Here is a 14,894-nt window from a genome sequence, read left to right on the forward strand (position 1 = left end):
AAACTAACCCCTTTCCGGTCCTGGGAGGAGTATGGGGAACATTTGCACAACACATCTACAAACTGCAGCCGACACAGTAACATGTCACAACACAGAGTTTGGAAAGCTCTGGTTTAGGAGTTTTGTTGACAGAGGAATTATTGCTGTTACTGATTTTATATTTTTGTATGTTTATTTTAGATCTTCTTATGATTTATGTGGAATTTGTTTAATTTTGTTTTATACTTTTTGATGTTTTATTTATTGTTTATGACTACTTTTGTTACATTTGCAATTATGTTTTTTTTCATGTTGTAAGCTGCCTTGAGCACGATGTATGTATGTATGTATGTATGTATGTATGTATGTACTTTGCTCAGGACTAGACCAAAACATTGTGTGGCTTGAGGTGAAATACAAAACAGCACTCTCCATTCTACGTACGTAAGTAGAACAGACTGGCAGTTGAATCTTACTTCAGCACTAGCAATATGAACAGCATCTAGGCTAACTTAAGAGGGTTCATTGCTGCAGCATAGCCTTGCCACCACTCCCTGGCCCTCCAACATAAGTCACCTGAGGCAGAAGCCTCACTCTGCCTAATGCTCTTAATCTACTTTTTTAAAATATCAAATCTACTAAAACAATTCCTGGCTGAAGCAGAAGCAAATTATCCAGAGCACATATATAAAAGGACTCTGAAACACAAGCAGCTTTCACACTTAGTTATGCAGAGATAAATGTCCTACCTTCTCCATCCTTTGGGTGCAATGATACATTGGGAGAAAATATTATCCTTACTCTCTAGTATGGATACCAGGCTGGGATATTAATTCACTTTTATCAGTGTCTGCAAGATTCAGTACCTAACCTCGGGCAGTTTCTTATCTCTTGAACTCTGTTCCTAAGATGTAATGATCACAGGATTTTTGTGAGATAAAGATGACTGTTCAATCAATCAATCTCCTTTATTGGCATGAAAAGTACATCATATACATGGATCAGAACACAACACAGTTAATGAACCATAGTAGGAGATACTTTAGGATAAAACTGTCCCAACATCATGAGGTACAAAGATGGCTCTTAGGACCTATGGTGACGTAATTTCATAGCGACACTCAAAAATCTTGACATTAACCACAACTTCCAAGTTGGTGGCCAACTTGGCCTCCTGTGGAAGAGAGTTCTGTAGTTAACTATCCACTGCTTCTAGCCTGTGGGGAATAAAAGCTCTGAAAAGTGATTTGATGGGACTGCAATATGGAAGAGGGGAAGGTTTAACCTTCCATCCCTTGTGCTGCAGTCCGAGTTCTGTTTCTCCCTTGTCTCTGGCTGCAGACTTAACCACACACACTTTAACAATCTGGTGAAAAGGAAAAGAAGAAAATTAAAGGACAAAGGCTAAAGATAATCCCAAAATGATAACAATCTATCTGGCACTAGGGGAGAAAGGGCATGTTATGAACTATTAAATTAAGTCAGGGTATAAAACAAAAGCTCTAGGTGATGAAATATCAGTGCTCATTAAGAACATGCTGGCCTCATTTTAATCCAAGCCTTTTGTCATATTTCTGAAATTAAATGCAATACATTATATTAAGCTCTTCATTACTAAAGCAACAGATTATTAATGAACATTTTTGTGTGTGTACTTAAGAAAATGAAATGAACAGTCAGCCCTTACAGAGCTGCTCAGCATATAACTGTAGGGCACAATTTATGCTACTATGGTCCCAGTCCCTGCAGTGTAGAGACTGCAATTCCAGTCCTCAAAAGACAGTTTTATTTTCATAAAATAATGAATGTTCTACTGCATCCCTTTATTCAGCAATCATCACAATCCACTGGAACTAAGGGAAGCATCTACTGCTGAATATGAAGGGCATTTAAATATGCACTATATTATCCTGTGATCTAGGACTTCACCAAAATTTGTGCTTGCTTTACATTTTTATTTATGTTGCTCATTATTTGCCAGAACATGTTGCACAGATAACAGTAAAGCCTTTCTGAACATCATGTGCCTCTTGTAAGGGGGTTGAGCCCACATGTGAAGGCAGGACATGACTGATGGGAAGCTCAGTCAAAGGCAATTTGTTCTCTGGCAGCATAGCAGTGGTCCCACCAACACATACTAAGCATGATGCAAATACATCATGTATATACAACATGGCTGGAAAATGTGCCATAAATTGATTGCCCTAAAGTGAAAGAAAAGGGACGCGGGTGGCGCTGTGGGTTAAACAACAGAGCCTAGGACTTGCCGATCAGAAGGTCAGCGGTTCGAATCCCCGCAACGGGGTGAGCTCCCGTTGCTCAGTCCCTGCTCCTGCCAACTTAGCAGTTCGAAAGCACGTCAAAGTCCAAGTAGATAAATAGGTACCGCTCCGGCGGGAAGGTAAACAGTGTTTCCGTGTGCTGCTCTGGTTCGCCAGAAGCGGCTTAGTTATGCTGGCCACATGACCCAGAAGCTGTATGCCGGCTCCCTCGGCCAATAAAGCGAGATGAGCGCCACAACCCCAGAGTCGGCCACGACTGGACCTAATGGTCAGGGGTCCCTTTACCTTTAAAGTGAAAGAAAGAGCTCTGCTCAGTTTTGCTCAATGTGTCAATGCATGCCGCATTAATGCATGTTTGGTATGGGTCTTCAGCCTGCTTATTATTATTATTATTAGGCTTTAGCTTTGCCAACTTTCCTCAACGCAATTATTCAAAGCTTGCAAAGCCGCAGTAGATCAAAGAGCAAAGTAATTTCTGACTCACAAAACACTTGAAATGAGAAATACTGTATTACATGCAGTTTTCTCTTCTAGAGATTGGATAGCCCCAAATGATCAAAATGATTATCTGCTATAAAAATTCATGACACTTGCTTCAGAAGGATAAGAGTGCAACTCTGCTAGGATAATAATAGAATAATTCTTATTCTGATGTTCTCCACACTCATTTGTACAAGTTTCTGCCTGGATCAATCCTTTGCCATTATTTTGATTCTACCAAATCTGGCAGACCAGCATTACGAAAGGAAGGAGATTTTTACTAAACATCAAGAAGAACTTTCTAATGGTAGGAGCTGTTTGACAGTAGAACAGACTCCCTCAGAAGGCTGTGGACTCTCCTTTATTGGAGGTTTTTAAGCAGAGGTTGGACGGCCATCTGTCATGGATGTCCAGAATCCAGGATACCTTTGAGCACCATGTGCTGGAAACTAACAGGGGAATGGTCATAACCTTCACAGACTGCTCATGAACAACTTCTTATTTCTGAAGGTCCTCTGAATTTTAGGAGAGGTTTGATGGGTGCCATGGGCAGGGAGACTTCATGTGATCACAAGTAAGACTTAATATGTCCCACAGCATGTAGCTTTGCAAATAGCACTTTGGATACAAACTTAAGAAATAAAGCCTGGAAATCAGGCAGGTTTTAATGACAAAAGGTTGACAATTTGGGAACTGTCTGTCGGCCTGCAAAGAGTTATGACAGAAAACCTTCCTGGGTGGCAAAAAAATGCCAAAATAAATAAGCTGCATGCCAACTTTTCCCCTTTCTGCTTTCCAGTTCTGTGTTCCTATAAAAACTTCCATACCACCCCCCCCCCAAAAAAAATCTGGAATAAAAACAGTGCAAAGCTTTATGAATTACCAGATAATGGTCTGAAGGTACTTGTTCTAGGCTCCTCTCTAAAGCTAAGCAGATCTTAGCTAACGGCTTTGAAGTTCTTAAAACAACCAAGCAGTATGATTGTTTTAAATAAATAAATAAATCTAGACCTGGCTAAGAACTAGAAGGAATTATGCAGGAGCCCCAGGAATGCAACTGAAAGGCCCTTAGAGAAAGGTAAGGACACAAATGTAGACAAACAAATAAGATGCCCCGCTTCACAATTTCCTTCGTTTATGATAAAGCAAGCTCAGACAGCTGCGTTTTATATAAACTTCCTTCCATATTTCCTTGCGGTGTATTCAAGAGTGAATCACTGAACAACTGTGACAATGTGCTCTGATTTCAAAATTGGAGGAATTAAGTGTTCCAAGAGTACAAGAGATGGAGGAGGAGAATGAGTCATCCTATCTCAATCTACCATGAGCACATTTTCTAAACAGCCACTATCTAGCTGTGTCAAACACTACGGAAAAGGAACACTGTGCGTCAGTAGAATAAGCAGTTATGTGCTGTATAAAAACATCTTTTGCCCAAAACCAGAACTGACTAATTTTTATGACTAAAATAAATTAAAAGGAATTAAATGCATAAAAGTCTAAGAATACCTGTAAAGCACAATGTTCTGAAGTCCCATTACAATGGGTCTTGCATATTTCCTCCTGCCGTTTGAAGAAAACCTGGGATCTCAATGTTCAAAGGAGACCCTGCATTATGTTTTCCTTAGTATATTTGGAAATGAGTGCAGTAAGTTGAGGTGGTGCTTGAATGTGAAGTGCAGAACTGTGTCCTGAACATACAAATCTTATGCTCAATGTATATATCACGTTATAGCATATTTTGCATCTTTCCTTATCCTCAGAGGTAGAACAGAAGTTTGAACATGAAACACATGTGCACCAGATCTCAATGATAAATGAAAAGCAGCAGCAGGACCCAAAATTTTTAATTCTAAATACAAAACCAGTATTTTCCTGGCACCACAACCAATGATGCCCATGTCACAGTTGACCTTATCTCTAGCAGCAGGGACACTCAGAGGAGAATATCAGCAGATGACCGCAGCACATGAGAAGACCTGACATTTTAGACACCCGATTAGAACCCACTGGGTCCTAATGCAAATTTAAATACTAGAGAGTTGAAATGAGAGCTCAGTTCACCAGCTACACCTGCAACACTGCTGGAATTTTCAGTCTAGATTCAGCCATGTGGAACATTTGGATATTCAGAAGGTCAGGTAAGCACATATTTACACGGAAGTGGAGCTAAGAAATGGGTTATGACTAAGTAGTAATTCCAGGAAAAGCATAGATGGGTTCTACTGTACTCTTAATGGTCATGGATTCTTAGCCTTTAGGGACCTTTCCTGCTTTTATTTTTTCTAGCCATGTAGTTCTATTGACATTCAACGGTGAATAGTCACTAAGTGCATTCTGCTCTGTTTATTGAACCCTTGTTTCATCTTGCTTACAGCTGATCCTGTTAATGATTGAAGTTGGTGGGGTTAGGAGTGACTAAGTCTATCTAAGAGCAAATTGTTAGTCACCCACTTACCTGCATTTTGATTTTGAGCTGGACATTTCTCTCTGTGTGCAATCTAATTTGTTGCCTATTATCCTTCTACTCTTCGCATGAAATTTATTTGATTTGGGGATGTGTGTGTGAAGGTATAGATAGATATACCTGGGTGGACAATAAAACTAAATTCAAGCTTACTGTGAAACTTGAAAGCTAGCTCATTGTTTTTTGCCATTTTCACTTGGTCATAATAAAGATATTGGCAGTGTTCATACATCATGCTAACAGCCAACATGGTGCCCTCCTGATATTGCTAGCTAACATCATCCTTGACCACTAGCTATGCTAGCTGAGACTCATGGGAGTTGAAGAGCACATTGGATTCCCATCTGCTACATCATGGTTTAGCATGGTGTGAATGAGCTGCAGTGAGCCTCTAGCTCCCTTCCTCCCCTCTCCTCTGCTATAGCTGTGAAAGGTTCAGAAGCTTTTGCTCCTGTTCTTCCTTAACCACAACCTGTCATGTCACTGGAACTTTGAAATCATTGGTTAAAAGTTGGCTTGTTTCAAAGAAACATTAACCATATATTAGAAGTTCAGTCTACATGACAAGCTGAAGCCAAGCAAAAATGGAGCTGAAAGCTTCCAAACTCCTCCTCAGAGCTGCACCACATTAAGCGGGAGAGGGGGGCACACCCAAGCTCAAGGCTCACCAAGTCACATTCTTGTCATGCTACATGTGCAGAGGAGGGCAATCAACATGATCAAGTGTCTGGAAACCAAGCCTTAGGAGGAATGGTTTAGGGACCTGGATATGCTTAGCCTGGCATAGAGGAGACTGAGAAGAGATATGATAGCCATCTTCAAATATCTAAATGGCTGTCACATGGCTGTCACATGGAAGATGGAGCAAGCTTCTTTTCTCCTTCTCTGGAGACTAGGACCCGAACTAATGGCTTCAAGTTACAAGAAAGGAGATTCTGACTAAGCATTAGGAAGAACTTTCTGACAGTAGGAGCTGTTCAACAGTGGAATGATCTTCCTCAGAAGGTGGTGGACTCTCCCCTTCATTGGAGGTTTTTAAGCAGAGGTTGGATGGCCATCTGTCCTGGATGCTTTAGTTGAGATTCCTGCATTGCAGGGGGTTGGACTAAATGATCCTCAGGATCCCTTCAAACTATGGTTCTATGACATTGTGCTATATTCTCTGTTTGAACAGCGGCCACCTTGCTATATTGCCAGCATGACAGCAATTACATTGGTTTCATTTAGGCCTTTTTTATTTTTATCACACAATGGCAGTTTCATGCTAGCCAGTCTGAAATTTAAAAAGATTTTAGGTTAAGGGTCAGAGAGTGAGGATGTTAACATGGATAGCATGCTACATAGACTACAGAAACTGCACATAAAACTGCAGTGTGATGGTTAATAAGCTAAACCTTTCCAAGTGGAGGATAAAGATTAGTCAACATGGCCTCATAAAACATTACAGAGCAAGGCAATCATCTTAGCCTATAGTCAATTTAACCTATAGGTTAACAACAGATGCATGCTATTTATGAACAAAACTAGAGAAGGACATATCAGAATCTACTGAAAGATTTCTAGATGCTACCATAGTAGATTGGAAACAGTTTCCTTATTATTATTAGGGGGGGGGGTTGCAAGATGAATGATACCACCTGCTATATTTTATAGACAGCAATAACAAACCACAATATACTAACTTACAAATGCAGAAAGTAAATACAGGCGGCAATCATTTTGCGCAGGGGTTCCATTCCTGGCCCCCTACATGTTGGTGGAGTGTACATAAGCCCACCCCACCCTGTTACGCCACGCCATATCCCTGTTCTGCCCTCTTCCAGGTCCTAAAGGATCCGTGCATCAGCAATCATGCATTAATTGGACATGTGCAAAATGGTCACCGCCTGTACTGACCAGCTTTAAGATCAGCAAGGGTTTCTTATGTTCAGCTGTCTTAACAATAGCAACAAAAAGCTTTCCTTTCTAAATCAGGTTGCTGAAAAGGAACTATTGAGGAAGAAACCAAGGGTGGATTTTTGTGTGAAAGAGAACTTGTGAGAACAGTTCTGCTTCTGATCACAAATTCTGAGCACGTGCTCAGAGATACCCTGGGTTGTACACATAGCACTGTGTGAAAATTCCGTCAGGGCAAGGGTTTCTGCTTGTGTAACAGAATGTTCTCCTGTTCTCCTTCCCATGCTAACCCTAATTCTGCTCTAGGGGCTCAACCCTCTGGAAAAGATTTCAGAAGGGCACTGAGTGCATGCAAGGGGAGAAGAAGTCCCATTGCTCAACCAAAATTCCTTCTTAGCTTTAGTCTGCTCACCTGAGCCACTATTTTGAACCTGGCTGTGGTTGGTGGACCTCAGGGTTGTAGTAGAAAACAAAGTAGATTCCATAAGTCTGATGTCTTCCCAACCCTGAACTACACTGTAACCATGAGTTAACTGGACAACAACAACATATGCACAAATATCTAAATCGAACTCCAGTATTCAGAAGTTTAAATACCTCAGAAGAAAGTTTCAAAATTACCTGATTCTTTTATCTTCAATTTTTTTCAAATACTCGTCTCTCTTCAGCACTCCCAGTATCATTTCCCTCTCATGTTCCAGTAAAAATGACAAATTGATAATCTCCAAGTTTTTTGACATGTTGCTTCGATTGTATTATTTTATAATTTATGTAGTATGAAGGGCATGGATTGTGATATAAAGTTTAAAGGCACATCATTGCAAACAACCAAAAGTTACAAAGTCCAGCTTAGTGACTTGAGTGTCCATTGCAACTTTGCTAGAACTTCTGAACATGCTGTGGGTCTTCATTCATAAATTATCCTCAGGTTAATCGTTTTCCCCCAAAGCTGGTTATTTTGATTCTTTGTACCTGGAAACGAAAGTGAAAATAAGACACTTGACATAATCAGTATGTTGCATGAGCAGCTGAAATCAAACAGTGGTTTGGTGTCTTCAAGACAATACCAAATACCTAAGTGCTGATACATTCACAACATTCATTGTAGACATCTGTGACTCTGACTGTCCCACTGATATTAAAGTACATCCATGGAAACAGCAAGAACAAGCCCTGATTTTACCAACTGAATGTACTTGCAACTGAATAAACTGGAGACGGCCCACACTGCTTGTGTCTAACAGTCAGTTCCCAAACCCAAAATCAGCCAAACTATGTGGTGAGTTCAATTTGCCTAACAACTGGAAGAATGGAAAACTGTTATCTGATTGCTCCACCACATGGCCAAAATAATTTTCTGAGGATATATTCATACTAGTTGTTAGTTTGCACTAAAAGTAGATTTAGCCACATAACGGAAAATCATGACTAATCTGTCATTTGGCAGGCAACTACTAATATGTACTTCTAAGATTCAAAACAGTATTTACAATTTTCTTTCACTAAAAATATAATCTTGCTCAGTTGTTTTAAACTGTTTTTAATATTGTGTTTTAATGTTGCAACCTGCCCTGGGACCTTAAGAGTGAAGAGCAGGTAACAAATAAACTCTCCATCCCATTTTCCTTTCTTGTTTCTCAGTTGGTACCATTAATTCTGAGGTAAATACAAGAGAGAAGGCAAGGGAGATCAATACTATCAAACAGAAAATACTTCTTTTAGATCTGTATTCACTTTTTCTTCTTAATCAATATACAACAGATCTCCTGGAGCAAGGGTGCTATTTTTAGGGTACATGTGAAGTGTTAAGTGGGTGATTCTTTAACAGATTTGTAGACTAGGTAAAGCAAATGATCAATTATTACTTGTGGTACTCATTTTTGTCATGTGTGAGCATGATAAATGGTTCATTATTGCATAAACCATTCCTGGCTTGTCAGTTTGCACACTAAATTGATGGTGTATTGAACAGAAATATTTCCATATGTGAAACGACTATGCTGTGCTGTTTATTAATACACTGAATAATCTTTAGTATTTGCTTCCTTAGATATAAGGAGGGATTCTCCAAGAATAGAACAGGCAAGGAAGAACAGTCTGGCTACTGGTCAACAAAAGCATTAATAAACTACCTCAGTATGCACTGTGTACATAATCAATCATATTTATAAAAACTGCCCCCTTGTTGAAGTCTCTGTCTAAACTATGATTCCAGTTTATTGCTAGAGGAAAGGCCAACATACCAGTTTAAGTGTCACTGGTAAAACAGAAGTAATTTTACTGTGCTCTGTTCAAATTAGTAATAAAATTCCAAAAATAGCCTTGCTGTGAAAGGACAACAAATTAGGATCATTCCTGATCTACATTTATATCATTAAATCGGGAATAACATTTAATCGGAAAGTATTCTAATATTTTTTTCACCAAACTTTTATTAGGTATTACGAATATAGGCCATCATAAAACATCCATATATAAAATTTTTAAATATATATAAATAAACAGCCATGTAAAAATATGTAATAATGAGGATTTTCATTGGAATTTCTTCTCACTAAATAGTGCCATTCACCACTCTGAGAGATACTACTGATAAAAACTCATCCACCCTTGCAGTTACTTCCAGGTTAATGTCAGGCAGGCATAATCTGGTATTTTCATTGTGCCGTGATGTATTCTAATCAGCCAACTATCCTATAACAATGCGATACTTTAAGATGGTATCAGAGAAACTATAACCTTAAAATAGCCCAGCTTCATTCACTGAGACATCAGGAAATAAAACAAAACAGGCAGTAAACTTCCTGTTCAGTTAAAGAAGTCTACAGTTATAAGAAGCATTATTACAAAACCTTTTTCTTAAGTCTTATTTTGCTGGACAGTATGACAAGAGCTACTGAGCATTTAAAATGAGAATAAATCTTCAAATGGCATTATAAATACATAGGTCTTACCGTATCCAGAGTGCTAACAGCTGAAGTACTTCTGGTCAACTTGCAGAGGACTACTGCAGTGGACTCTTTACAAAACTAGAAAAACCAGCTGTTCTTCCACCAGCAATCTGTTTGCACAAAGCACACACCCAGCAGCGTGATGCAATATTTGCCACCAGCGCCTGGTTATCAAAAGTACAAGGAACTACCTGCAGCCCCAACCTAATGAATTTTCAAAGGAAGGAATGAAAGTCTTCCATCTTTTTAGAACCATCTTCATCAAACAACAAAGTGAAAAGCTGTCATGTCAGTCATTCAAGGAGAATTACTAACTACCATTTATAATGCCCAATCATACAGATGTAACTGATTTCTTTGAAAATGTAAAAAGTGGTTAGGTCTAGGAAGCTGCTCTATACCAAGTCAGGCCATTCCATCCATCTAGCTTACTGTTTCCTTCAGTGACAGGCAGACAGGAGTGTTTCCCAGTCCTACCAACAGACTGAACTTGGGACCTTCTGCATGCAAAGCATATGCTCTGCTCCTGAGCTATGGCTCTAAGGTCTGAACTAGTCAGATCACCAGAAGGAATGCCACTGCATTAGTACTGCACAGTGGGTATTTCAGTTTATATGAAGCATTTACAACAGAATACCACAGGTGTTGTTCCACTAATGGAAGGCATCCATCAACAGAATGAGGAATTGTGTGTGTGTGTGTTTATCTCCTCTGCAAAATCTACTGATTTTGAGGAGGCTCAATGAAGTTGAAAGGGAGAGGATGCATTGGCAAAAACTGCCTCACTCCCCATTCCACTGATGGATGTCGTCTATAAGCAGAGCGACACTTACTAAATGCCACTCTTCTATTTTAATTTTTAAAAAACCAACAGATCACTTTTCTGACGGGGAAAAAGCACATACATACAGAGAGTAAAACAAACAAAAAAAACAAACCCCCTAAACGGCCAACAGCATGGCTTTTAAATATATCAAAACATGTTGCGGGACTATGGTATTATGCACACTTACTTCAGAGTATGCCCTTTTGAACCTAATAGGACTTCCTTCCAAATAAATGAGCTTATGATCAACTGAACAATGTTCAATGTAACTAATTGGAATAAACAGTTCATGTCACTGCTGGATCACAACAAATAAAAAGTAACCTTTTTGTATGAACATATTGATGTTCAGGCTGTCAGGTGGAGACAATGTTTAATTATCAAATACTGCAAAACATTTTTTAATGGTTAGACATGAAGGCATGGTAAAGAGTTGAAGTAACAAAAAAGCCCATCATTAAACAAACACCACAATCTTGCTAGAATTCCTATTACTGTATTTCATCTCCTGAGATACATAACAGCAGTTAATACACAGCACCAAAAGGACACTTGTTGGCACATTCATTCCTCAAGTAAAAACAGAAGCTAGAAGCCACTCTTTCATTTATTTATTTTTTGGAATTATGCCAGCTTCCCTGGCACGCTGTCTTGGATTCTGTTAGATCAAAGCCTGTGCTTCCAAGCTGTACCAAATTTATAAAACAGAAGTGTGAAGCAGTAGCACATATGTATTAAAATACTAATACTCAGGCTAAAACACTTAATGCCTGAAGATTTTTTAAAAAGCCAATTGAGCCGATAAATACCAGTTAGCTTTAGAAATACAGTATTATCCCCAGTTCCAGAAACGGCAGAAAAAACTATACTCATTTATTTTCTCTCACAAAAAGCCAAGAATAAGCCCCAAATACCTGTGCCTCCCCGCCTGAGGAGGAGGATGGGGAATCCCCAAAATAGAATCATATTACATTGCTAACCAAGTGTGCCATATAATCCCATACATTCTAGATGACAAGACGAAACAATGGGTCCACTTGGAGAGAACAATCAAAAACTTCCCCAAAACAGCATACAGTGGAACCTCTATTTGCGACCATAATCCATTCCGGAGGTCTGTCCAGAGGTCGAAATGGGTTGCTGGGAGAGGCGCCGTTATGCGCAGGCACGGGCGGCAATTGCCGCTTCTGCACATGCATGAATGGCGATCACCGCTCCTGCGCATGCGCGAATGGCAGCAAACCTGCCAGCTACTTCCGAGTTTGCCGCAGTCACGACTTGGAACAACCATAAGAAGAGGAGGAGGTTCAACTGTACCCATTTCTCCAAAACAAACTAAAGAAAATCCCCATAATACCAAACAGGTTCACACAGTCCATGCCTAAAGCATGGAAGGAAAAAGTAGGCAAACTGTCCCCAGCCTCACTAATTCCCCTGGCTCATCACTCACTATTCCAACATGCAGCACAAAGCCTCCAGATAAAAACCTGGCAAGCCAAAGGCCTACATAATTTAAAGTCTTCTACCCATACCGACACAAACCTATACTGACACAAGAAATACAAGACAAACTAGGGGACACCCAAATACCTTGGCTAATGCACCACCTACTACACGCCTTCCTGAACAATCCAGCAGTAAAATCAGCAGCCACTAAGCCCTTGGCAACCTTCAAAAACCTTCTCCTGACAGCAATGGGACACGGCAAGGAGATGGTAATCACAGTATACAAAATACTGCTCCAAAATCCCACAAACCCCCATGACACAATCAAAAACAACAGGAGCACAACATAGGCTATGAAATTTAACCCCACCCAATGGACTGGAATGTGGTCTAAACCTCCCTTTAAATCCATCTCAGCCGAAAGAAGGAAACTCACTCTGAAACTTACCTACAGATGGTACCTAACACCACGGAAACTGGCATTGATAAGCCCCGGAGCCAAAATGTTGAAGAGGCTGCACCTCCACAGGCACATACCTTCACATGTGGTGTGAATGCCCCAAAATCCAACCCTTCTGGACAGCAGTCCTACAAGAGATATGCAAAATAACTAACAGGTATTAGAATTCACCCCAGAACTGGTGCTACTGAATATTTTCCAAGATAATAATGTCCATTCACATTATAAAGAGCTTATAACCCACCTACTTTCAGCAGACAAAAGCATCATAGCCAGAAACTGCAGAGATCTGTCAGGAGTGAACATGGGCCACTGGTACCAAATAACATGGGAAACACCCTTCCTAGAAAAGCTAACCAACAGACTGAAACTGACACGGTAAAATAGATGACTTACATGACCCAACCATCCCTCCCTCACTCACAAATGCAAACAAACCTCACTGCAGCCAACTACAGACAACCAACCACACTCTCTCACTACCAAGGAAATGTAAAAAATGAATTGACGCCAGTTGACGCTGACACAAAACCCCATACATACACTATATAAAAGAATGTAAGTTTCACCACCCCATCTCTCCTCTCTCTTCTTCCTTGATCTTATACTGTATATAACACTAATGTCTCATATCAAATGTAACTGATCTGTAGAAAAGACTTAACAACCTGAAAAAGAGACAATGCACGTACTTTTATAAACCAAGAAAATATTTAATAAACATTACTTTTTATATAAAAAATACAGTATTATGTGTTCCTCACTTCTCCCAAGTGGTGAGAGGTTTCAGGAGGAGTATTAGCTTGGTTTAGCTTCATTTGGACAAGAGAAGACTGGACACATATGATGCTTTTGTAATATTTGGCTTATTTACAAGTGGAGCACAGGTGGAGGCAAGCAGCATGTGAACTCTTATCAGGCAGCAGATCCTCTGCCCCACATCAGGTCTCCAGAGAAGCACCTACAATCCCAAGATGCTTCCAGCCTCTAGCTCGCTCATATTCTGCTCCTGCCTCTGTGGATTTCAAAATTTCTCATCTCGTCCCTAAGCTGCTCTCTGAAAGGGAGTATTTGACAACAACACAGAGATGCACTGCATCGTAAGCAGACTTTCCCCACATTAACAGATGGAAGATCTCCACAGGAGAACCATGTACATCAAGGGAAGGGCATGAAGATGTAGCCCTGACCCCCTGACCCTGCTCCACAGTTTTGACCTTGCATGTTGAGGTCAATGCCTGAACACGCCAACAGTGTGCGGAGAAAATATTATGTGCAATTTAAATTGTGATGAGTGTGACACAATCTAACAAACTGACAGAATGCTATCCCAAACCTCTGCACTGCTTTAAGTTTTTAATATTCATATCATTTCCCATTGAAATGTATTAGTTAAAATGGAAATGCAATGACAGTGATGAAGTACAAGGTATATAGTTTATCTCAAAAAAGACAGGTTTTAGTTCAGTACAAATGCTGCAGGCAAAACAATAACATTGAGGTGAGTTATGCCCAAGCCTCCCCCCCCCCTTCTCCACAGGTGATTTAACACCACAGATGTGTTTTTGTTCCGGAGCAGAAAATGAGTAACATTTGTTACACGGTTCTGATCAATTTAGCTGTGAGTAATAGGTTTTATCTGGCCAGAATTATCCATATGTCATTCTGTATTTCTTTACAAATCCATACAAAGCATGTCCCCAAATGGTACGTGACAGCAAAAGGTTTGTCTTCAATTTAATTTAGCATTGTTTAGCAACCTGCTTTGATGGTGCAACTCTGCAGTGAACTATACCAGTTTGTAGGTCAAACACAGCTTGAATCAAAACAATGGCAGAGGACCCCAGGACACAGGGCTGTTTGCATATCACAGCATCTCTAGAGTACCAAGTTCTTCCTAGTAGAAGGGAAGCAGGTGGTGCTCAAGCAGTGAAAGTTGCTACCTGAAAGAACTTGGACACATGACACATGACTTTGTTTCCTAAGGACACTTTTTGGTAAGTATGTCTCAAATCAATCAGACTTGTGTCCGAGTAAAAATGTTTGGGAGGAAAAAACACCAGCATGTGAAAGACTCACATGGACAAATAACTTCATATTTTCCCAT

The 14,894-nt window shown here is 39.9% G+C and overlaps 1 protein-coding gene across 5 annotated transcripts in view; it reads right to left on the reverse strand.

The window, feature by feature from the left end:
* Positions 1-14,894, reverse strand: part of SYTL5 (synaptotagmin like 5) — a 65,619-nt gene that overhangs the window by 36,898 nt on the left and 13,827 nt on the right. For 3 of the 5 annotated variants that reach the window (XM_028727389.2, XM_028727391.2, XM_028727398.2), the window contains one exon: positions 7,726-8,076. In XM_028727389.2, the coding sequence (XP_028583222.2) occupies positions 7,726-7,844 (119 nt within the window). In that variant the 5' untranslated portion in view covers positions 7,845-8,076. Of the gene's footprint in view, positions 1-7,725; positions 8,077-10,058; positions 10,294-12,775; positions 12,916-14,894 lie in introns of those variants that run through there. The other 2 variants (XM_028727390.2, XM_028727392.2) reach the window with 2 other exon arrangements.

Source organism: Podarcis muralis, chromosome 4 (assembly GCF_964188315.1).
Source record: "Podarcis muralis chromosome 4, rPodMur119.hap1.1, whole genome shotgun sequence".
NCBI classification, from domain to species: Eukaryota; Metazoa; Chordata; class Lepidosauria; order Squamata; family Lacertidae; genus Podarcis; species Podarcis muralis.